Raw genomic sequence first — 26,126 nt, 5'->3', positions numbered from 1 at the left:
GACAGTCGCAAGATACATCAAGGGATGTTCCAGTCAGATACAAGGACAAAAAATTTACACAATACGCATGGGTAAACACTGGAACAGAGGCTGTGGAAACAGCACGCTGGGAGCCAACCACAGCTCAACTGGCTAATGTCCTGAATGATCTGATCTCACCTTGAAGCTGGCTTTCTTGGAGCAGGAGGACACAGTGAGTTACAAGAGCCCTTTCCGCCCGAACTAATTCTGTGATTGTATCATCTTTTCCTAGCAAAGTCTTTATTTAAAACCAAATACACCGACAACGTCTTGCTGAAGCCAATAGCAATTCTTCTTCTGGGTAACAGAGTACTGATAACTGGCCTGACTACCTTGCATCAAAATTCCCTCTTATCACAACATCCATTAATTGGCATAATTGTCCAGTTTCTGCCTACCTGCTCACTTTGACAGCAAAGTCTGGTGGCTGACGAAGTTGATTTTCGATGGTAAAACACAGTTGTTGCAGCTTTTGTTTTTTTTGGTTTGCTTTGTGTCATTGCATGCAACTCAGAAGGCTCAAGGTCATTTAGTCATTAACCACAAGAAATAACGATTCTTCAAACAGTCTCCGAGTACCTCAGACAAGCTACTAATGAGACTTACTCTGTGCAAAGGCTTCCTGCACATCTCCTCCCACCCCAGTCAGGGAGTCCTGAGGCGCGTGGGTTGGGGTGGAGCAGGCAGAGGCAGACCTGATGGGCATTGGAATCGGTCGACTGATAGTGTGGCTGGGTGAGGAACGTGGAGAACCTGCTCCTTGGGTCTGCAAAACAATCACAAGGGGTTAAACAGGTCTTTGCAGCAGCCCTTGCCTGCAGTCCCTGTTACCCATGCCTCAGCTTAAAGGCATCATGCTGTTTGTAGATCAGTTGGGTAATGTTAGTTTTGCTAAAAGAAATATACTGAAGGCAGTTGTTAGCGGACAGCAAGGCTTCTGTGTAACAAAACAGTAAGTAGGAAAATATGAGTCAAGATCTCGCTTCCTTTAAGCATGGGAAAATGTCAGGCAGCTAAATTAAAAAAAAAAATCCAAGTTAATAAGCACCAAAGTATAGACCTTCTCTCTGCCCTCTTTTTTCTCTCACCTTCCCCCTCCTGCCCCAGTTCACATGCATGTTTGATAAAACATAACCCATTCGGGCCGTGAGAAGGGGAAAGATGCTGGCACTGAGGTGGCTTTCGGTGGGGGCACGGGACTGAAACAGCCCCTTTCATCCGAGCGCTGCCGTCAGAGCCAGTCACAGCCCTGCCCTCCGCCTCCCAGCAGCAGAAGTTGCAGGACATGCAACCTCTCAGTCACATAAAGGCTGACACTCGCAATAAATAAAATAGCTTTATGCTTTTTTATTCAGAGCTGGAGAACTATTTTGAGCTGCTATTAAATCACACACTATAAAATTGTTCGTTCTACAGGATATACTCGGGCACTCTCAAAACACAGTGGGGATAGGGCAATATAAATTCCTGCTACGGGTTCAGCTGTTGGAAGTGAAAATGTTTTAACACCAGTCATATAAAATGTCATGCTGTTAGCACCTCACAGTTAGTATCACTTAGCTGAAATTCAAGCAGACTTTACAAAATAGTAATTTTTACAAATGCAGCTGGGCGAGTGACACCAAGAGACACAGGGCACTTTTACTTGACTATTTCAAACCCCCTGGGAATGTGCACTCACATAAGGAAAAACAAATGATGGCGTCCACACTAAACTGCATGGGGCTTTTGACTGAAAACCTGTGTTTGGTAGATGCCAAGGATGGATGGAGGTGGCTTGAGTGCTGTTAAAGGGGAACTGCAACACACATGCCTGTTTTTTTTACCGTGAAAAGAAACCTGAAGATTGGTGTTTCCCTCACCCTGGCTTTATATCGAGAATTCAGGAGGATTTCTAAACTCTTCCTATGGTATTTATTTTGATTCCTGCAGTGGCTGCCACTGCAGCCCTGATACAGTTTGGCAAATATGTACTAAAAAAGACAATAGCAGACCATTGCAGGAGGAGTGCAGCATTGCCCTTGAGATTTTTATAAATTCCTGCTCTGGACCACAAATATAGCTTAGAATACTAAGCTATTTGTTCTTCTCTCCTATCACTCCTTTCTAAGAGACATTATCACCAGAGAGACATCAAGGGCAAATTAAGTTTATGGGGAATAAGCACATTACTGATGGAAGAATGGAGGATTTAATACTCATGATTTCTTTAATGATCGGGTTTAGAACATTTAAATGATGGATGAAAGGGAAGTCGAATATATAAAGGGCAGATGCTCTCCTGTTTCTGGAATTGTCTGTCTCCACTCCAGCAGAAATGCAGATCTCTGGTCCTCCAGAAGCAGCATACGGAGCAACCTGGAGATGCTCCAAGGTCCTTGGAGGTCACACCTCCTGCACATGAGGCGGGGGATCTGGGATCTACAGTTATCTCCTTTCATGCCCTGATGGGACAAGTTTCATCCTCTGTGAAACAAATTAGCAAAAGAATTTCTGGCTCCCAGCTCCCTTTTTCACTTGCCCTTTTTCCTCAGCTCCCCTTCACCTTTGATCTTGGTTCGGGGGAACACCAACAACAGCGGGAACTTCCAGAGAGGAAGAGAACAAAATGGACAAAATTCGCTTCCTATACTCAAGTCACATTCAAGGAATGAACTTCAGAATAGGCATTCGATTTACTAAAAATAACAGATGCCTGCCAGTACTCCCTTGCTGAATTTTCCCACAAAGAAATGTAAAAGCTGTTGTGCACCAGCGCTTACCCTTGTGTCTGCTTTGCAGCTATGACTGAGATCTTGTGTTTATGATAAATAGTGCTCTCTTATCTGTAGCTTTCAGTGCTGAGACAAACTGTTCGGGAAGCACAAAGAGACAAAGCATTTGGAGGCTCCGGTCCAGCAAGAACTCCTCTCTTTTTTATACTATTTGAGCAGTATCAGACAGAACTAATGAACAGCAAGTTGAAAGAGGAGGATATTAGAGAATGCCTGATTTCAGGGAGGTGAGCACTTTATTAAATATACAGGGTGTTTCAAAAAGATGGACCCAATTTCAATTCCAATTTTGTTGAAATCGGGTCCATCTTTTTGAAAGACTCTGTGTTTTATTCATCCAGATCCACCTCAGCCCAAGTTTGTGGGAATGGAGTGCTACTAGGATTGCATTCCTGCTTAGCGGTTATCAGGAGAAATACTTGGTTGCAGCTACCAATGTTCTCATGCCTCCTAGGAAAACTTCCATGTATTTTATTTCATTCACCGTCCCTAGTCAACCTGTTATGAGTTTTAAGTTAATCCTTTCTAGACAAGAAAAGACTTCCCACTATCAACTGTCATGCATACTTAAAATAAAATGCTTGAAATGAACGCTGGCTTCAGAAGAGCTTTAGCCATTTAGCTTTTTAGCTCCCTCTGCCGAACTCAGCTGGGATGACAATACAGGAAAGTCTCAGCCTCATCAAGCCACACGGATGTGAAGAACTCATTATCCTTTCCCAAGCAAGGGCAGGAGAGAAATAGAAAGTTCATAAGCATTAAATGAATTGCCGGGCTGCTCATTCCAATTGAATTTGTCCAGAAATTAATTTAACCCTGTTTCTCTCAACAGATCATGAAATGGCACAGCGTAATGGGGATCATTTCATGGAAATTGTGAGAGTAATTCCTGAGCGTCACCACCTGGTATTCAGTGAGGCTACTACTCTCAGAAGAAAAAAATCATATCTCATAATAACCTGAAAATGTGCTTTCACTTACACTGTCCAGTTAACATTTCATACGGTAGGGAAACTCTTTACCACATTGGAAACTTCTCTTTTGTGAATGGAAGGTCTTTTAATGCTGTTATGTAGAATCATAAAGATGGCCCTTATACAGGGGCAATGTTTGGTCCAATTTTTTTTTTTGGTACAACAGATTGATGAAATTGAAATTAGCCAAAATGTTAGTTTTATGAAGGTAAGCATTACCCACAAACTCTGTATGCTCTACCATAGACAGAACACATCAGACTTGTGGTGGTACTTCTGCCGATGAAAGCAAGAAGAAGTGTATTTTGTTAAAATGAAACATTTTTATTGGACTCATAAACCAGACAGCTGTGTGAAAAGTGCTTTTTTTAGCCTAATATCTTTCACGGATCCATTTCAATCCTAAAAAGCTCTAAACCAATTAAATCTTCTAAAATTTATCATTAGTAATATAAACACTTGCCCTTTAATTCTAGGTTGCAGAAGGCATTTAGAAACTACATTATTTTCCCAAAGACTCATGGGACAGTTAGCATCAGTGACAACTTTAGAAGATGTGCACAACACCCTGACTTTTTCTGGATAAAGTGGGCTTTCAAACTCATTGTCCTGGTCTGACTAAAACTTAGTTATATTTTTCTTAAAGTTCCAAAATTCTCATTACATTTTCAAAATGTTATCTATGGTAGAAATATTATTTAATTCATATTCTAGGTTGGTTTCACTACATTTGGGTGGTGGTTTCCATATCTTATGTGTTCTTATTTAGAGGAGTAGGAAAAAAGATCAAGACTCCCTGTAGACATGACTCACTTTCTAGAGGGCTAAGATGTTTAGTTTAGAAAATTGCTCCAAGAAACTTCAAAACAATGTGTGAAAGAATTGCAAAATATTAATTTTGGTCAAAAGAAAACGCATACATTTCAAGCCAGGGAAGTAAAATAAATCACAGGAACACAACTACATTTAGGAGTTAGTGAGGCCTCCAATAGGAGGTAACTTACTACCTGTTTCAATTCTTCTTCCTAAAGAAAAAGAGGATCAGCACAAGAGATTAGCCAGGATGTAAGTGAAGAACAGAAAACAAAGCCAGATTTGGACTACAAGATTAAACCTATAGTTGAGATAGTTGAAGCTATGTGAATATGTTATGGTTCCTCCTCTGCAGCCTTTGAAACACCAGAACAGCACAAAGAGTGTGGAAAGCTACTGCCATTTGCTACCCTAAATTCTCTTTGTCCAGACAGTGCAATACGAGCAGTCTGCCCTGACTACTACTTGTAGCACTGCAGCATTTCATAGGCAGAGTGAAAAGTATCCTGTCTACTCTCAGCTCCCAAAAATCTGCTGGCTACTCGCTGGGCTCTGCTGCTCAGGTGCCACCAATTCCTGCACTGTGGCTGCAGAAGCCTGTGCCTGAAGAGTTGCAAATGACATAAGAGGTCAAACTCATCCTTTGATCCGAATACATGTTGCTAAATGGATTTCAGTGAAATTCTTTCTGCTTTTATCAGAGCCAGATTTGACCCAAGTTGCACGGAATTTCCATGCACTCATTTTATCCGGCAAGGCCAACAAAAAACCAAACTCTAATGCTATTCAGAGCACTCTCTCCCAACGTGAATTTCGGGCATCACCTGTCCTGAGGCACATCAGGTTGAAATAGGGCTGGATTCTACAAATAAAAGACATTTTCCATCTTACCCTAGTCTGTCTGAAAAATGCACATGCTTTTTGATATCTTCATTTTTGACTGAGATCCTTTGTTGAGGCATGTTTCATCTGTTTAACAAGGGATTATTTATGTATTTTTGAAAATGACCAAGTGTTGTTGCTGGGAAAGCATCTCTAAGATCACAGAGTTAGACGTGGTTGTCAAATGGCACGTATGACAGAACTAGCAACTGAACAGGCAAAGTTAAAGGAACTAGTAAAAGCAATTGTGTATACTGTCAGCTACAGTAGGTAACAGTATACAGTGCTGACTTGTTTTTCTCACATGTTATTAGTTATCTGGTTTTACATGTCATCTTGTTTCTTTTCTCATTCTTTTGTTTTGTATTTCATGTCCTCAACAGAGAAAACTCCAAAACCAGCTGAAACTGGACTACAAAATGTTTTCTGTTTGGACTTTGTTGAATGGCCAATGCAGAGATTGCTAGCCTGAAATCCAGAGATGTGGCCAAATCCTTCTGCAAGAGCAAAGCAGGACTGTACTGCATCATGCTGCAATATTACTGAAAGGATTGTATTAATTCTTCAGTAGTTAAAATCATAGAGTGGTTTGGGTTGGAAAGGACCTTCAAAGGTCATCTAGTCCACCCTCCCCTGCAATGAGCAGGGACATCTTCAACTAGATCAGGTTGCTCAGAGCCCCGTCCAGCCTGGCCTGGAATGTCTCCAGGGATGGGGCATGTACCACTTCTCTGGGCAAACTTCTATCTTTTGCCAATGTGTTCCAAGCCTGCCTCTAATGTTGCTTCCACTTAGCAGTAGGTGGCAACGATGATGCAGTGTTACTGCAGGAACAACATCATCTGAGCAACACTTCAAACACCCGAATCGAAAGACCAAGGCAAAAAATAGAAAGCGAATGAAACCATGCCAAATTTTATGGGTGGAAGTAGTCCAGTTCTGAAGAATTCTCTGGTCATATCTGCTTCCTCTCCTCTCTTGCTTCACTCTGCCTGTTCTCCTCTGTAGTATCAGGTGGAGCTCCTTACCTTCAGCAGTTTCATGAGGCCTTCTAACTGAACCATAAGCTCCCTCCGGCTTTCCTGGAGAGCAGACATTCTCTGTTCCAGCTCATCCTTCCGCTGTCTGAGAAACAAGCAGATCTGATCAGAGCTTACCCCTCACAGCATCATCAGCTTTTAACTGCATCACTTCCCCAGCTCAACTATAAGGTATATGCCTCTAGACCGCAGAAAAGCAAACACATAGTATGAATACAGTATAATGCTTAGAAACGGGTATATGAAAGTCAGGGAGCTCCCTGTGAGAATATTCACGGGGCTGAATATAGAGATTAGGAAAAAGACAGACCCTGACACAGACCCTCCTCCAAAGAGCAAATGAGGTTTAAACAAATTTGTGTTATATTCCCTTATGGGAATGCCTGGCAGTTTTTTGTTTTGGATCTCTCTCGTCAATAACCTCCCTAGCTGTCAGGAGAAATTAAAGCCATGCCCTGAAGGACAGGAAATTACAGCAGGGGCACTGAACAGAGCGAGATGTGAGAGGAGCTAAGAGAGTTCAGAAATTCAGCCAGAAAACCACAGTGATCTGCTTTTGCTTCTATTTTTTTTCTGAAAGCAAGAGTAAGGCTATCACGTAGTGGAGACAGAATTGCTTGAAAATAGCTCTTTGGACTCGGAGGCCAGTGCTGGTCCTATGACAGTGTGAATATTGAGCCATCCCAAGCGTGACAGCCAGTGTGTGCCCACATAAATGGGGACAGCTGTGATTCTGCACAGCTCTGCTGTGCACTTGCAGGTGTTCAATCACTAAATTGTTGCATCCTGGAAGCTATGATGTAATTAACAACATTATTGTGGAAAAATACACATATTAGGTATATTTTATATACTACTGTGTTGCAAATAACATAAAACCATTATGTTGTTAGCATTGTACTACCTGTAAAATATGACAATTTAATCCTAAACAAAAAAGCACCACTGTCAATAAGACTAAATGCATTTCCCACATTTAGGAAATATGAAACTCTGATTTTGAGCCCTCTCTGTAAGTGAGCAGTTACTAATATAAAAACCAGTGATTTATACAGGATTGCTCGTGTGTGCTATCTCTCACCTCTATCTCTCAATAGGATCATACAGTAACACTGCCAGGTTGTATTTACTCTTCTGGAGGATTTATCTATTTTCTGCTACAAATTGCCTGTCCTGGCTTTTCTTTTCCAGGCAGGTAATGTTTGGAAATGCCATGAACTGTACAAAGGCAACTGAGTTTAAGAAAACTGTTAATAAAAACAAGATACCCTATCCATGTAATTCAATGTGGCAGGTCCTAGCCAAGACCTCTGCTGGGGTTTAGATTAATTTTATGGGGAGAGAGGACCTAAGCAGTGTGCAATGTACAGACGGCTCTTCTGACTTGTTTCTCCAGCTACACTCCACAGTAAGTTATTGGAAATAATGGGCTTTCCAACCTGTCTCCAAGATAGCACTGGTAATGTGAAGGAAGGTTGTGGTCAGAACCTCATTTCCGTGAGTCTGCACCGCTACAGTAGCTAGCGAGAGATGCTAGGACAGGCACCCACAACATAAAGATTCCAGCATTTCTTAATATTATATAAACTAAACTGCTCTAGTGCCCTAAATGCTCCAAGCTCCAAGAATCTATGGGGTAACAGATGTAAATCAGTTCCTGTTCTGAGTCCCGCGGAGTCCTGCTGTTTTACACATGAGAAGAACAGCCTTATGTCATCTTAAGTGTTTCGGAATTTGAGGTGGTGTCAAAATTCTGCAGTAAATCAAAAGCCAATCTTTTGCTTTTTAAATGGTGAATGTTTTAGAAGCTATGCAAAGCAGTACAGAACCACAAATTTAAAGTTATTTGCTGACTCTGACACTGCATATTAAATCAGAAAAGATATAATAATTGAGGAACTCGGCATCACTGCCCTGAGGACATCCCACATCAGGAAATTCAAATAAGGTTATTATGCTTTTAATATGTGTAGCGAAATTGAAAAGAGCAAAAAATTAAGTACTCAGTCATCTAACACTGTACATTAATTTGATTTAAAAAAAATTTTTCAACTATGTAGAAAGCTAATCTCCTAAACCTGCTTAAAATAGACTTCAGGGTTAATGCACAGGAGCTACATTATTGGTATATTTTATGTAGCATACACATTTTCATCACAGTTAGTTTTATATCTCTCACAGAATGCCACTTGCCTGTAGATATCTAGTAGCAATTACATACTAAAATCACTTATAGAACTGAAGAGGCTCATTTGTCTTCAGATTGGAAAGCAAATGTAACTATTTGTGAAACAGAAAAATATTTTAGTGTGGAAAACTCAATAATAAATCTACACAGTGATTGTAAAAAAAAACCCCACAATTTCATATGGTAATTTCCTTTGGTTATGAGTCACACCACTAAAACATTACTTGTGCGAGAAGCGGCTAAGTGGCCAAAAATATTCTTTAGTCTTCTCATGAGAGAACTGCTATATGGTGGGGGGATAAAATTGAATCTAGCATTGTTTCACTAGAAAGAAAGTGCTTACACTCTGTTATTTATTCACATGAAGTGTTTTGAATAGCTCTTATTGGATTCTCTGTCTGGCTCTCACAAGATGAACTTCAGGACTTGCAGGGAGCCTGCGGATCTGGGCCAATGATAATTGTTCTTCAATGTGATATACATGGCAACTAGTATATCCATGTAGAGTATCCTAATTAACATGCAGACGCATCCATATTAATGTCTTTAACGTGGTGGGATAATTGGAGAAATGATCCTCTAAATCTTCAGCTGCTGCAGATGACATTACTCCTCGCTTCCCACGTGACAAGGAGGATCATTTTGCAGCCTGGTTTTGCACCATGAAGAGAACTGACCTCTCCTTAGAGTTCAACACATGGGGGAAGTTTCCAAAAATTAGCTTCTAATTCTGGCTGTATTTTCACATAGCTCTGTATTTACTTTAGCATAAACGAGATGTCTTTGTAGAAGCGTTTGTTCTGACAGAACATTTTTCTCCATATAATTAATGGCATTTGGACTGGGCTGTGGGAACCTATTCCAAATGACCTAAGGGCCTAACTGCAAACACTAATGCACGTTTTTAATTTAATGTAAGTGACTAATATGTGAGATTCCTCATGCATGCTGTTTAAAGCATAACCTTAATTACTTTTAGGACTACAGTCTGCACTGAAAATGGAGAAAAAAACACACATTGTATTACTTACTTTTAAAAAGCCCTCAAAGCCATAAGCTAGGCTCATCTCTTATTTCTTCTCTTATTGGGAACGACTGGCTGTCCCCAGTCATGGCTGGAGGTTTCACTGCTGTGGACTTACCTCAGGAGACGGAGCTCTGCAAGGAGAGTGGGGTTTTGTTGTGCCTTCTCTGGTGTGGGCTGAGATGCTTGCTCATGTTCAAGTCGCAGCCTCTGGATCTCCTGTAGGATTTCTCTTAGGGAGGAGAACAGGGAGAAGACTACAAGTCAGTAATTTTTCACAAAACCAGCTCACTGGACATCACAAGAGAAAAAGTGTGACTATATGTAGCTCTTCATCAACACGGATTTAATGACTGGCCTCCAACCAACAAAAGAAGCCCTTGGCACTGGGACAGGTCTCTGTAGACTTTTTAAATAAACACCTAGGATTTCACCATGAAGTGAAATATTTCTTCAAGACTCCCGAAAATCAGAGGTAGAAGCAATACGCTTAAATTACTCCCTCTACTTCTTCCCCATTAACATTTCGAGGATCACATGAACTTCATAAAAACTAAAATAATATCTGGCCCCTCTTGATTATCAGAGAAAATATTCTGCACTTAAAAATATACTTTTAGTGTATCCAGAGAACTGAGAGCAGTCAACAATTCACAGAGAAGCCCTTTAACAGGACTCGTTACGACTGGCTTGCCAGCCCTGCAGTGCTGTCAAAAGGCTAAAAAAAACCTTTGCAGCAGCAGATTTCAACCTTTGTGTATTTTTTCTCTTCTTCAGAGCGTGCCAGATAGCAGACGGTCAGGAGGCAGCCTTGAACTATGAAAGACAAATGGAGACTGGAGCTGGTGGCTCATTACACGGTGACAGAAGGCAGAGCAGAGTTTGGAGCAGGAAACCATCTGGTCTGGGCTGGCCTCTGTTTCACAGTCCGGCAGTAAAAGCAGAGCTCTGCTGCCACACGTTTCATGGCATCAGGCAGTCTGATACCCAGGGCAGATCCTCTGCTGCTGACAAACAAGCGTCACTCCTTTTTGGGGCGGGCTGGCCTATTTTTCCTGGACACCCTCCCTCGGTCTCGGTCACATTTGTACCTAGTGTCTCATTTGATCAGGAGACTAACTTGCTGCTAACCTTTCTGCAAACCCTTCCCAGACAGACTGTGTTCTGGAGAGCTTTAATCATCTTTTTCACAAATAAAAGCAGGGCAGCATAACATTACCAGTGTGACTGATCCTTTTATCATTTCATGTTATAGAGCTACAGAGGCTTTAATTCAAAGTTAATCTGGTTTTTGAAACAGGACAGGGTTTTTTTTAACTCTTAACAAGCAGCTGCAAACAGTAAAGTATCAATGGTTATACCACACCATTGAGCAGTACTCTCATTAAAACACACGGTGGCTGTGGATTTCAAAGCCTTTGTCATATTCCGTGGGCCTTTTTGTGCCCTGTGCTTTTTGCAGCAGGAAGTGTATGTACATGCATTAGCACATAGCACAGAAGTAGGTGGTAAAAATGTAGGTGGTAAAACAAATATACACAATAGATTGGACTGAACAAAACCAGGTGCTTTATGGATGCTTACCGGTTTTTATTTTCAAGCTCTGCAATCAGCTGCCTCTGTTGCTTGTTTGCATCAATGGTGAAGGAGATATCTGATGCCCCTCTCTGCTGACCCTGCTGCTGTTGTAAAAGAAAAGGCTGCATTGAAGGAGGAAAAGCCAATGTGCACCCATGAGTTCAACACAGATCTGGTCTGTGAAACCCCCTTACATGCAGAAAATGCAGTACCAGGCTTGCCCACACTAAAAAAAGAGCATCCATGTTGTGCTCATACCAGTACGGCTCCATCGCTAGTAAAAGCAGGGTAAGTGCGAGAGTAAATAAGACTCAGTGTTTACCATCCTGTCATTCATTGCTTCAAGGAGCTTCCTCTGAACCAACTGTAAAAGGCAACGGCACTGCTGCAGGCACTTGCTGTAATATGGCTCTTCATTTTGATTGTACAGTCAAGAGGAATACCGTGAAGCAAAAAACAGTGTTCCCCTCCAAAATGAAGAAGATGTGTTTCCAGTGCAGAGATGCTTCCTTCTCTTGAAAATTCTACTTTCCATCTGAAAGCTGGACCCAGTTTTCAGTCTGGCTGGGTGGCCCATTAGGCCAAGTTTTCCTACATGCTCCAGTGATACCTCAGGAAAGCTCTTTCCCCAGTCCTCCAGGCAGAGCAGAACCCTTTTCCCCCCAATAAAGTTAAGTGTTAATTAAACTATTACCAAACTAGGTAGTGTTTACTACAGTTTCACTGGACTATGCTCTTTTTTTGTGTTCATCAGCAACAACCAAATATTGGTGTGTTTGTTCACACTCCTGTATTTCAGTATTGCATCAATGACAATGCAGAGCAAGACATTTACATTTTCACAGCTATCAAAGATATCCATTTATTTCTAACTCCAATCTGAAAGAATCAGACATTGAAAAATACTCTGCTGAGTTACTGCTGTGATTGATCCCAGTGTTTCTCACCATAAGAGCCCTGCGAAGTGTAACTCTGGAGCCCAGTTTTATGTGATGCCAGGCACCTCCTCCTCCAGGAGGTGGCACCTTGCAGAACGGAACCCTCAGAAAGGATGACAAAGGGCCACAAAGATGATTAAGGGAGTGGAGCATCTCCCTTATGAGGAAAGGCTGAGGGAGCTGGGTCTCTTTAGCTTGGAGAAGAGGAGACTGAGGGGTGACCTCATTAATGTTTATAAATATATAAAGGGTGGGTGTCACGAGGATGGAGCCAGGCTCTTCTCGGTGACAACCAACAGTAAGACAAGAGGTAATGGGTTCAAGCTGGAACACAAGAGGTTCCACTTAAATGTGAGAAGAAACTTCTTCTCAGTGAGGGTGACGGAACACTGGAACAGGCTGCCCAGGGGGGTTGTGGATTCTCCTTCTCTGGAGACATTCAAAACCCGCCTGGACGCCTTCCTGTGTAACCTCACCTAAGTTTTCCTGCTCTGGCAGGGGGATTGGACTAGATGATCTTTTGAGGTCCCTTCCAATCCCTAACATTCTGTGATTCTGTGATTCTGTGATTCTGTGATGAAGATACATCTCAGTGCTAACCTGTGTTACCACTGTCTGTGGGCAAAGGACAGCACATTACGCCTGTGACCGCTGACTATTTTTTCTGCTATGGGTACATTTTCCCATTAACACTCCAACCCTAGGGAAGCAGAGCAGTGCATAAAGAAAAACTGATACACTCTGGTGGACATAATGACTGATACAGAGGGAATCAGGACCTCTATCCTGAATGGCCAGGGTTATTAGTACATTTTGTTCCTTAAAAAACAGAATGACCATCAGCACAGTTTTAAAAATTTCCACTGTGCTCCGAATGTGGTGCCACTCTTGTGCTCGGAAAGATTCTGTATATAGAAACATTCTCTTTTCCTTCTGTCTCCTTTGCTCAAATAGTACAGATGGATGCCAATGAGAAATTCAGTATTTTCTTTCAAACCAGCTCTAATTAAAAGTTACTTAAATATTGTTTCCTAAGTTTTCCCCCATATTACAGACACATGTTATATACAACTGTTTTCTACCAGTTTCTACCCAGAGACATTATTAACGGGATATCTTGTTCCCATAAAGGATTATTGCCCTTCAGAAATGGGACCTTCACCTACAGGTTGCCTTAAATTTGAGCCACTGTGTCACACCTCTGGAAGGGACTGATTTGGGCTGGGCTGGCAGACCAGAGCACCCCTCTCTTCCCCTGCAGCCACAGGTAATGCGAAATCCTCCACGGCAGACGGCTGCACGGGGCCGCAGATTTACCCTCGCTGCCTTCCCTTGGGATGAACATGACTCAGTGTTTTTACATGAAGAGCGGTGCCTGATTTTGCCCTTTCAACTGACCCTGCAGTGTAAATCTCGGTGTGAAAATATGCTTCTTGGCACTCTGGACCTGCTGCTTTTCACTTAACCATCATTTATGGTCCCTTGTTCTATCAAATCTGCTGAGATAGAAAAAAAGTAACTAGGCTGACCTTATTTATGCCATTTAAGATTTCATATACTTCGATTAGGTCCCTGCTTCATTCTGTCTTATTCCTGAATATAGTTAGCGAGGTTTTAGCCTGTCATCACCTTTTATCTTGGGATACATAGAGTAGAATAATCATTGCTCTGAAATGAAAATGGGAGCCAGGGCTAATGCAGGGGGTCATTACAGTCATCCTGCTGGAGATAATTCTTTAAAATCCTCAGCACTTAGGGCCCCAGAGGCCGTGATATTTGAACTAGAGAGTAAAATGGATTCACCACCCCATTTTTCCACTCCAGTAAATCATTAACTTTTAACCAAAGCTAGTCCAGACAATATTTTCTAGTCTTTCATGAGTTCAAGATGTCAGATTCCCTTTGCTGTAATTGTTTAAATACCATTGCATTAGTACATAGATTATATGCATTAGTATGTGCATTCTTTGGTTTAAATGGACTGCATAGAAGTATTATTACTAAAGCATAACAGCATCTGATGAAAAGGATAGGGAAAAATAATCTATGAATCATTAAGACTGTCAGATGTAATTTCCCAGATCTTGCCAAGCCCCTGGAACATGACAGAAGGAAAGTTCCTTCCTTTAATTAAAACACTTACTGATGAAGAAGTTTCTGCTGCCAGCCTTGCTGCGTACCTGGCGATCAGCTTATGTTCTTCATCCAGGCGACTTGCGCTGTCGAGCACGCTGCTCAGGGTTGGAGGGGAAGGAGGTAGGACATTAACACAAGGTAAAAATGACCATTGCTCTGTCACACTGCCCGCTCGCACCTCCCCCCGTTACAGAATTCAGAAGCAAAATGTCACCAAATTAACAATGGCAGGTGTTAACTGAACAAAGGGGGAAGTGGGAGGGTAATTTCCCTGGAAGGGGCCAGGCAGCACCTTCCCTTGGGGGCAACAGCTGTGGTCTGCAATCCCTGGCCAAGGCCGTGCAAGATGCAACTCGCAGACTCCTCTGTCCAAAGAGGGGTGGGAGGTGGTGAGGACCACCAGCCGGCATTTGGTTTTACTTCTTAGCTGTGTCGTATCATACAGAAGAGTGATTACTTTTTGGACAGCAGATTAGCGGGAACCTCAGTGTTGAGAAAAACTTTAGAAGCTTTGTCAGATTTGCAACAGAATATGATATTTAGGACAGTTTTGCAGTGCACTTACCAAGGCCTCATAGACCATAGTTTGGAACCACTGATCTAGGAACTTATAATCAGACTTTCTCTTTTATTCTCGGTTTCTTGATATTTGGGAGTAAGATTTCAGAGAATCACATAATGTTGATCAGAAAGTGTAAGAACTAAACAGCAAACATGCCAAATTCCTTTAAAATATTGCAGCTTATTACTTATACATCACCACTGATCCCAGGCTTGGACTCGCTTTAACTTGGAGCCAACTCCTGCTGCCAGGATGCAGGAGTCCACTAGCACCAACTACGAAGAGCTTTGGTCGCACGCACAGAATCTCCATAAAAATTACTAAGAAAGTAAAAGAACAGCAAATATGCTAAATTCCTTTAAAATATTGGATCTTACTATGTTTTTTCCCCTCTAAGAATATCGAAGGCAAATATTTCTCTCAGGTTAATCCCTTGCCAGCTGTCCTTATCTTAAATGGAGGCTATTATTTAGTCAGATGAGCAGGAAAAAGGTAATATAGTGAGAATCTTTACTATATCTAAACATTTAGAAGTTTGCAGAGAACCATCAAAACTAATAAACTGACAAAAAATGAAATCTGAAGAGGACTTAGTTGACCCTGGATGATCTGGGGATTTAGAATCCTATATTGCATTGCTTTCGGTGTATACAAGAGAAAAAAAAAATGAAGCTCCTAAGAAGTGAGAAGAATGCTTTGCTGTGTGGAATACAAGGCAGCCTGCAGACCACCCCAGACAGAGGGAAGTCCGGCCTCTTTTCTTATCCCTTGGCAATGTCCTGTGTTTTGGCTGAAGGGAGACAGGGACACACTGGCCCCTGTCCCTTCCCCATCCCTGACCCTGCCCACGGGCTCTTCGGGGCACACAACTGGCTGCTGGCGAATGAGCTTCACGTTTCAAAAGAATGCACAAAACGAGGTTTATTCAGGTCATGGGCATGTCATTCTGATTTTTGTCAGAAATTGTGTCTTGAACTTGAAAAGCCTTCCAGACAAAAATGGCACTTGCGCAAAAAGTTCTGCTTTTGAAGAATCAGCATCTTTCTCATTGAGTTCATATCCCCAGGTACCTCGGGGAATTACAACGTGCATCTTGTGGTTGGCTTGATGAAGTCCACTGGGATTTAGAAGTTATGATGTTTGAAAGATGAGTAGCGGTTGATACTCATTGATCACTAAACTAAAGCTGGGAGTACTGTGGATTTGTTATGGCTTGCTGAGGTAAGGGAAAAGAGACAAGCACCATCTTTCATTCTGACAACAACCTGTGAGCCCACAAACATGTAGTTTAGAGAAACAGTAAAGCCATGAAAAGTCAGGCCCAGGGGAGTTCTGCATAAGCCGGGCTTGTGCGGCAGACTGAACGTAAGACTTCTGGTGGCAGATGAATACTGACTTTGTGGTTTTGGCTATGTTTAATTTATTTTGATACCTATTTTCTATGTTGCATACATTCTATGCTTACTCAGATTCTTGTGGGATAACTGATTTACTTTCTGAAAAGACCCAAGCTAAGGGTATTCTTCTAAATGTATACAGTTCTGCTTCTTACATATTCATGCTTACTGTCCTGATATGTCATTCAGAGAAAGAAAGGGGCAAGCAGCTCTTGCAGATACATACAATTATGCAAACCAGGTAATAAGGGTTACTTTCATGACAGTACAATTAATTTTTAATTTTTCCATGACTAGAACATCACATCCTAACAGATGGCTGTGAAAACAGCAAGGATTCAGCATCAATTCTCCTTTTCGCAGCAATGTGCAACCATATCATCCATCCTGGAAAAATAATTGCTATGGTTCAACTTGTTGGCATAACATAATCTGCAACATAGTTCTGAGATGTGAGTTAACCCGAGACAATGACTTTACTGAATGAACTAAATCACTGCAGCTTTTTGATTCTTACTTGCTATTTAATGTCTTTGATATATATTTAAGTGTAGGTGCATGTCATAAAATAGATGTAGCAGCGTGTCAGATTTGGTCTATGAATGCCACAAATCACTGGCCCCAAAGCTTTGCAAATTAAATTTCAGTGTCTGAGATAAATTTAGTTCTGGAATGTACCTATGCTATGTGATCGTTAAGCAGAGAGCTATGCACAGCAGCATTAGCCTTGACTGCCAAGACTTTTATATCTCAGAGTTCTGATTTGTCATAATTCGCTCCTCTTTTACTTCAGCAGCTTCATGGACAATGATACAGTGAAATACACACAAGCTTTAAAATATTATGAATATGCGTGCAGAATTTGGGGCCCTCAAGAGAATGATTCAGGCATCCATTTCAAAGAAAATGAAGATTTTGCATACAAATATCCTGCTGCTGATCCTCCTTTTCTAAAAAAGTTAAACAACACTTTTAATACTGCTTTTCCATTACTGACCATTTTTCTTAAAGACTTTATAATTATTAGCAATAATTGGCAGAATTATTATCATCATTCAGATGTAGAGCGAACATCCAGTCTTATTGTCTGCACAATACGACTTCTTTTTCAGGCTTTAGTTGATCGTTGTAATATTCCGCAGTATAAAGGAGATCCATAAGAAAAGGGTCTCAAAACTCCAGGCAAAGGATGAAAAATATGATAGCCTGTGAGTAGAGGAAGGATACTCAAGGATCTCTGCAATTTCTCAGGCTTCTGCAGTAGGCACCCTGCAATAGGTGATATGGATGTCCCCCGATGGTCTTAAAATTGTGCCACCACTGGTTAGAAAAGTATTGGAAATGCCAGTCTCTCGTGAAATTTTTGCAATAGAGGCATCAGTGTGGTCTTCATGACATGCTCTTATTCTACAAACCTTCACTTCATAAGTAATTTACTATAGAAAATACTGACAAATTAAGAGGTAGGTTTCTAAGCCTTAGGGCTTATCAGAACAATGTCCTAACAGCAACCCACCAAATGTATTCTGAGGATGGTTTATCTGTGACACTTTCAAAATTGTCCTGGTTTTAAGGCACTTTAAACTGAGACACACCACCCGAGCCCTCTGCTGTTGTTAATTTGCCATTTATTTCATAATCACCAGGATTTTACCACAAAAATGTTAATAACACTCAGGTATATGAGTATAATCATAAAAACTAACTCCGTTCAAGGGAGCGAGTGTTTCCTCTATAATCAGTGGGTATGTGAATGCTTTTCCTCTTTCGAGGGAAGATTAGACCAGCCTTCCTAGCTAGAGTTAGTTGTTGTGCACACTCCCTTAGTAAACATTTTTCAAAATATCATAGAATAGCATGGCACTTTCATAGTACAGAAATATGACTTACCACTACTACACAGTATAGCATAAAAAAACCAGCAAATAACTTTCTTTGGAACAAAAATAACCTACTTCTTATAATATATTTTTTTTTTCTGCACCTGAAAAGAAAAAGACTGAAATATGTGGAATTAATATTAAAAATTAGGTAAAGTCTCTAACTTCTAGGAACAAAAAGGAAAACTACTTGCAGTTAAAAGTTCTTTTTTAGAATCAGACACTAAGGATGAATTAAATTAAATATCAAGTATTGGTTTTACATGCTAAAGTATACATTACAATTAAATTAACTAAAACACCTTGCTAAAGGATACTTTTTCTACTCTTATAGTTACTATAAATAATGAACTAAGTACTTCTCTTGTTTCTTAATTTGCCCTGGAGCACTAGATTCTAAAAAAACCCCAAGTAGCTTATTAGCCTGTCAGAGCTGGAAAGGAAAACTTGTACTTCTACTTGTGGTATCAAATAACTGCAGATGAAAAACAGTGAAAATTAATTAAATTAATTTTAAAAATCCCCAAATACAAATACTAGCTACACTTCAAACAGAAAAAAAAAGGTATACTGGGCTATATTGGACTGATCATAGCTAGTATAAATTAGCCAGACTCCATATCTAAAAAAAAACCCCATTTTTTTTTTGTTTTGAGATGCTACTATATAGCTCTTAAGATAGTTTTATGTATTATGCTCACAAAGTATTTCTGTAGGTTTTTCTTGCAGATGAAGATCCAGCTACAATCAGTCCTCTTTTTGTCTTTGGCTGCCAGTAGCACTGGAAACAATGTGATGGCACGTATGGGTATGTGCACGTGGTATTTTGCAGGCAGATCCAACAGCTGAGCTGGCTACCTGCAGCCCCCCCCTAAATCAGAAGCCACCCAGTTATGGCTTAACTAAACGCTTTACTCAAGTTACTGAATCTCGTTAAGCTGCAGGGTGAAACAACTTGAACTTGGCACCATCCTAACACAGCTGTGTGGGGTGTGAGCAAACCGCATCTGGCCGCTTTGGGGCACGGGCAGAAGTTCACCTTTGCCTGAAGATGCCACCCCAGCCAATATGGGATGCAGCAGCTGAGCCTCCTGCAGAGGCCTCACCTACCTCTCCTGGAATCTGGTTTCACACAGGAGCTCCAGGATGGCAATGATTTCTTCTTCTTGCCTTTACCAAAATATGAGCTATTCCCGTTCTCTACTTGCAGTCTCATTGCAGCGAAGCGGAAAATGGCAATGCAGCCAGTTATGTTCCTGTCAAAACCTAATTGGTGTCATACAAATAACTGAGATCGTTCCTCATTGAGGATGCTGTGACTGCAGTGACTTAACGTCAGTGATCGGATGTTATGTACTATGCTTTGCATGGGTTATTTAAATAACTAAGGCCATTATCAGCCACTTTCCATTCATCCCTCAAAAACATTAAATTTGAAGGATGTTATGGCACTTAATTCGTATGTGCGTATTTGGATACAAATGTACTATGACTTGGTGAGGCTAGCTCAAAAGCTTGAAGGAACAGCTTGGAATGAAATTTAGAGGATGAAGATGGTAAAGATAAGGCTAGGCACTCACAAGGAGATCTCAGTGGTAGTTTTCTGTTCTGGGCCACATTTTCTAGAGCCACATACTACACCGCTCACCACCTGGCTGGTACAGGTCTGCAAAGTCTCGGGTTTTGTTGCACTTGGAGAGGTGAGCCGGTGTTTCCCCTCCCCGGGGTGACCGGCTGCGACACCACCATCCGCAAGTGTGGGGACAGAGGGTGGGTTTAGTAGATAAAGCTCCGTATTCCCTCCAGCAGAAATAATGAACTGTGTTCAAGACATGCATTTAAAAACCTGTCATACTTGAGTCTAAATGAAAGATAAGGGAAAACTCATATACAAGATGCAAACAAAGCAGAAATCGGGCAGATTTTAAAACAATGCCTAATGTACGTAAAAGTTGAAATGAACTATTTCCTTCACTAGGCTAATAAGCAAATTCCTATTATTATCATTGTTTACATACTATTACCACTTCTTACTTTCAAGGTAAGGTGAAGCTACAAATTATATATCACCTCAAAAATTATTACCTTGAAAACATGGACTTGTTAGTCACCATTGTATGATGATTTCTGTACCACCACCAAGTCCTGCACTGACTAGAGCACAGTATCTCAAATCAATTTGTACAGCCGTTCTTAACTAAGCAGCTCTTCGCAATACCTCACCCCTTAATATTGCTAGAGAGAACAACAGCAATCGCCACAATCCACCAATTTTGGGAGGACATACCCCATGTTCATACGCACTCCCTTTAGGTAAGTGCTCAATAAAGAGCTGCTTCAGCTTGTAGCCAGGAGGAAACAGCGAGAGCATTTGGCCGACCAGCGTCCCTTTCCTGGGTTCCCCAAAGGTGCCAAACCTGCACTAACCGTGCGGGGTTGCTCTGCAGCATGTTGACATACAACCCGATGAGTACATGTTCATCGGCCAGCCTGTCTGCAACATCGAGGCTGTACTGTAACCTGGAACGGGGACGGGGGGAGAGAGGGTGCAGTCCGGACAGACAGAGGGAAATAAACAGAGAAAGCAGGAGCAAGTGAGATTGTGAAATGGGAATTTAGGAACGAATACTTAAGTGTTCTTAGAGAAAAAAAAAAAAAAAGTGCAGAAATTATTTTGTTATTACTGTAATTTATATGTTAAGTATTTAATGGCTTAGGATGATAGAATCCCACTTGATTACAGAGCCAGCCTCGGAAATCAGCGAGATGCCAGATCGGGCCAGGGACTGGAGCTGTACAGAACCATTTATTTCAAAATAGAGCAGATTGTGAGGTCAGCACTCTTCGCTTTAATATACTATGTATTGTATATATAAATTAAATAGACATTTGTTACACACATAATTAACATACTGAATTCACAAGTTAGATTTGTTTGGAAGTGTCTGCTCAACAAGACCTCACTCATCCAGGTGTAGACAAATGTATTTAAACACGCCCTACTTAGCTCACTGGGTTAATTGGTTATAATTTTCTCAGGAAATATGTTTATAGACCACACTAAAAGCGGGAGGAATGGAGGAAAAGGTTTTGGTTTAGCTGTGTTAGTGCAAGCTACGAACATACTCTCTCTTCAACTTACCCTTTGCCTTTCAAGAAAGCTGGAGCAGCCCTAGCCAGCAGTTTGCTCTGCTCTACTTCAGTATTCTTGGAAGGAGAGCTAGTTAATAAGACAGGAAAACTAAGAAGAGGGTAAACAGTGATGTCTGAAATTCATTACAGAATAGTATGGAGAAACTCATTCAAGCGCCCTGAACTGAATAAAAATAACAAAAGAAGCTCTAAAGAAATTTTAGAAAACTTTGGGACATGCAAAGTCAGGAATCAGAGTTTTCCTTCCCATTCTCCAAAAGCAAACTATAAAGCCTTCACAGCAGAAAAGACAAACAAAATGTGCTTCTCTCACAAGTGGAGAGCTGAGGGCTTGTGTAGCTTCCAGGTGGAGTCTGAGGTAAACATCTTCTGAAATGCAGCTTTCAAGCTGGGAAAGCTTCACCATAACACATAAATTGCCTTTGTCCACATTTGCCACAAGACAGTTTCAATAATCTACGAAAATGTTCTTTACTTATATCCAATAATAGGGGACATACTCATTAAATTTTCAGAAGTACTGTTCTTCTGATGATTTTTAAAAAGATATAGCTCACCAAACCCACTTCTTTGTCTAATTACAGTATTTAATGGATTGCAGTAACCGCAACTTTCCCAATCCTAAAATATCTGTTAATTATTTCTTAAGATAACACTGGCTCAAAATGGAGAGATTTAAATGTTAGTTTTTCTTTCATGCCACAGCACTTTTGTTTAAAAAAAACCAAAGCAAAGCAAAAATGGATTTTACTGTCTTCTTTTAAAAAAATTATTCACCTTTATTTTTTGGTTTGGCTATTGATACTGTAAATGTCTGTTCAAAAGACCAGTGCGTGAGCACGCGGGCACCTCTGCATCTGTGTGTGTGTGTGTGTACAGGCAGATGATGTTACACAAATGCGATGCCTGATAAATCTGAGCAGATGTGGCTCTGCTGGACTGAAGATCAAAAACTTTACTATTAGGACAAAGAAGGAATTCAGTAAGACGAGGTGCGTGCCATTCCTCTTCCTTTGGGAGGTCGAGGCTGGCAGTGGGATTCTGAAAAGGACGGTATCCAAGGGTGTCCCAAGAACCCAAGCGCTATTGATTTATAATAAATCTGGAAGATAGCTGAATGAAATGCAGTACAGCCCAGCAAGAAAAAAAATGCTTGCTTAACATTCCTATGCCCAGCAGCATGCTATTTATGTGTGTTGTGTTTCCACAGAAGTGATTTCCGCACAGATACATATGCTCCATGCCATCTAGAAGGACATGTATTTCACCATGTTTTTTTCCCAGTTGCAGAAGGAAAATGCATTTGAGGGGTACAGGGTGTGCCATATCAGCCAAAAACGCAGCGTTTGCTTCTTAAGTAAAGATAAATATTAATATGTTGCCATGAAGGGAGACCAAAGACCCCAGGGCAGATTTTGTGCTTTCCTTTCTAACAGTGCAGTGTAATGTGCCCCCCACTAACCATAAATTCTCTTCTCCCATGCTCCACAAGCAACACAGTTTGGGTGGAGGGACAGGCAAGCAAACTTCACTCACTGAGCAATTGATATCATGTCGATTAACATTCATTTCCTTCTTAGCTGATTAAGTAAACTTATATCTTCCAACCTCTTCTTATGAGTTAAATTTTCTAAGCTTTTCTGATGTTTGGGTGTCTCTGGACTGTCTCATGCCAGTTGGCAAATCTGTCCCCGTGCTGTTGCCCTACACTGAGTGCAAACCTCCAGGCAGCTGTCTCCTCTTCCAGGGAATGAGTTTTAATGGCTTTCCACATGATGTCCCAGGGTCAGATGCAATCTAACAATTGTATTGCTGACTCCAATTAGTCTGTGGTTCACTGCAACTGCTAGGTCCTCTGTTAAAATATTTCTGTCCATCCAGTTATGCTCCATCTTTTATTTGATTATTTTCTTCCTTGCTACAGCATTTTTCCCTTATAATTACTGAGTTTCTTCTGATTTCAGATCATTTGGACATCAATTACTACCATTGCAACTGAGCTAATTTTTTAATTTAGAAACTGCTCTCCAAGCACTCCTTCCCGGAACTATTTCAACCTTTGTACCATTTAAAAATTGCATACACTCACTCTATTGCTCCGACTAGGTCATTACAAGAAGTAGTCCACAGCGTCTGACTTAGGATAACCTTCAAGAATGCCAGCTGATATGTCCCCCTCCTAGACCAACAGCAAACTTTTGAAAATGTAATTACTGATTTTTGGTGTTGCTCTTATACTAATTTCCTCTAGTCCATATTTCCTTTGGGTACTTCTGTGTCACACGGGTCTATGTCAAAAGTCCTTTTAAGGACTTGTATCATCAGCTTGTATCATATCTGCTGCTTCTTTTTTACCCACTGGAGCAGTCATCCTGTCAATGAAATCAATTAGTTTGGTTTGACATAATTTCTTCTTGACAAATGCATGCTGGCTATTTCTCATTGATTTATTATCCTCCAGGTGCTTACTAATCCTTTCATAATTTCAGTATCTTTGGATACCAAGGTTAGGCTGTCTCTTGCATAATGCCTTCAATCTCTGTCCCTATTTCTGCCTTGAACCTTCCTTCATTTGGAAGAGCTGACATTTGTCCTTCTTGTTCTTCTACATCTTCCTGCATCCTCCAGGTATTCCCCAAAACACACCTAATACCTCAGAGATTGTTTTGGCCACAGTGAATTTCTCTGGGTCCTACCAACTCGAATATATATTTTAAAGATATATCCCTGTTTAACACGGAACATTTTGTAAGATGCCAAAGAACGCTTCCTCATCTAAATTGAGAGGCAAAACCTCCAACTCTGAGCAGATGTCCGCAAAGTTGTAGACCTAACAGTACTGGTGTAAATATTATATCCTCTTTAGTGTTTACCCAGCTAATAAACAATCTGACATATAAACCTTTCCCTTAGCAGGTAGAATATTGCTGATGAAATAAGGAGGATTTTCATCTTGTTCTGAAAACATAAGCAGGAAACATGCAGTTCAAGTCTATCACACTCCTTAGAGAGAGAGACATGGACAAGAGCAGCAACCAGTATGTTTTGCCCAAAGTTAGCTGTTGTAGAGAAATTTGGCCCAATCTCTCACTATGCCCAGATAGAATATCCAATTCTTTTCAGCTTTTATGTGGAGATCAAAAAAAGGCATCAGCTATTCTGACTCAACATTAAGTAAGACTCACTTTCTCCTTGGCTATGGGAATTTGGTACCATAGTGCATTCTTTCCATCTACCACAAAATTGCCAAGTAATTTCAAATTCATCAGAATGTGCTGCATCACTCCATTTATTCCAATTTATTACACCTTTAGAAGAACTAAATGTATTAGCTGTGAGGGGGGAGGCTGAGAAAAAATGAGAGAAAAAACATTCTGTTTCATCTTATCCCACCTTAGCCCTATAATTCAATAGCTTAAAGAAGACTTTTATTAAGAAAGAGATCGTATCCATTACTATGGTAGCTATGTTCCTTAAGGCAGCACTGACGGACTGCAGCTGGGGAACAAAAGAATCCAAATAAGGAAGAAAACATTAATTCAGGGTATAGAGTTATTCCTCTTGACTGGACAGAACTTTACATAATGCTCAATTTACCTGCTTTGATATAACATATTCAATCCATTGGGTTTGCAAGGGTATTACCTCCTCTGCAACAATATTCCCTTGTTCTGCTGCCCTCTAGGTAATCGGTGATGACAAAAACAAATGTGAGATTAAAAACTGAATATTAGCTACAGTAAAAAATTACAGACCTTGCAGTTTTAATCACATATTAGCTGGTAGCGCAGCAAATGACTGATTTGGTATTTTGGAGAAGATAATGGATTTTTTGTTTCATCTTTCCTAATGTGTTTTAAAGTTGTTCTTGGACTGTACAGAGAATCCTGATATCAATTTGCATGCTACATATATTTAGAAGAAAGTTGCTTGTAATTTTTATGCCAAACTCCTCATGAGAGCTCTCTTGTGGACATGGTGGCTCAAACTAAGCAAGGCAAGCAGAGAAATTTTAAAGGGATTTTGATTCTGAAGTGGATTGAAGAAACTAAGAAGCACCTCCAGGGAAAGTGTGAATCCAACCTCCTTTGAGCTTTGGAGTAATCATGCAGCCACCTAAAATCAGTGCTTCAGATGCAATTAAATGGCAAAGAACATATAATGTTGTATTTTCAGCTGTTCCCCACAATTTGCCATTTTATTTACTAGTTAGCAAAGATCTTTTTTCTAATAAAACTCTTCTTCTTGCCAGTTCATTTCCCCTTTTCACCCATGAATCAGAAACGAAGATGATTTTGTGCCAAACATATGATACCATATCCATTTCCAGCAGTAGAATGAGTCGGTGTGCTGAATTCAGCATTTGCTGCTACAGGGAGGAACTGTTTGCGAATGGTTATGTTCTTATGTGAACGCAAGTAGCCAAAACAAATACCATGGGAATGCTACAAATGACAGTCTGTGCATAAACATTCTGATTACATAAAAACTTTTTTTTAAAGCTGTCTAAAACCTCTGGACTAAATGGCAACACAAATTAAAGTAACCATAAGTTGTCTGCAGTGGTAACACAGCTAGCCGAGCTTTTAGCTTTGATTATGTTCAGCTAGAAATTTTACCCTGAGTACGCACAATTTTTATTATAATATGAATCATGGAGCATTTAATATAAAATCAGCACAATTGCAAACACGGCTGTCAAAGTCAGTTTCTCTGATGTATGAGAGGATGAGGTTCCACTAATGAGGCCTGATTTTCCCAGGGCA

At 40.7% G+C, this 26,126-nt stretch overlaps 1 protein-coding gene across 12 annotated transcripts in view; it reads right to left on the bottom strand.

The window, feature by feature from the left end:
- DTNA (dystrobrevin alpha) overlaps positions 1-26,126 on the bottom strand; it is a 187,066-nt gene that overhangs the window by 17,545 nt on the left and 143,395 nt on the right. For 9 of the 12 annotated variants that reach the window (XM_065627642.1, XM_065627637.1, XM_065627633.1 and 6 more), the window contains 8 exons: positions 21,350-21,427; positions 20,635-20,727; positions 14,376-14,463; positions 11,301-11,398; positions 9,835-9,948; positions 6,493-6,589; positions 4,777-4,794; positions 628-787 (listed from right to left, as the gene is read on the bottom strand). In XM_065627642.1, coding sequence (XP_065483714.1) covers positions 628-787; positions 4,777-4,794; positions 6,493-6,589; positions 9,835-9,948; positions 11,301-11,398; positions 14,376-14,463; positions 20,635-20,727; positions 21,350-21,427 — 746 coding nt within the window. The remainder of the gene's footprint in view (positions 1-627; positions 788-4,776; positions 4,795-6,492; positions 6,590-9,834; positions 9,949-11,300; positions 11,399-14,375; positions 14,464-20,634; positions 20,728-21,349; positions 21,428-26,126) is intronic. The other 3 variants (XM_065627630.1, XM_065627639.1, XM_065627638.1) reach the window with 3 other exon arrangements.

This window comes from Caloenas nicobarica, chromosome 2 (assembly GCF_036013445.1).
Source record: "Caloenas nicobarica isolate bCalNic1 chromosome 2, bCalNic1.hap1, whole genome shotgun sequence".
Lineage (NCBI taxonomy): Eukaryota > Metazoa > Chordata > Aves > Columbiformes > Columbidae > Caloenas > Caloenas nicobarica.
This window is presented reverse-complemented; position numbering and strand designations above follow the sequence as displayed.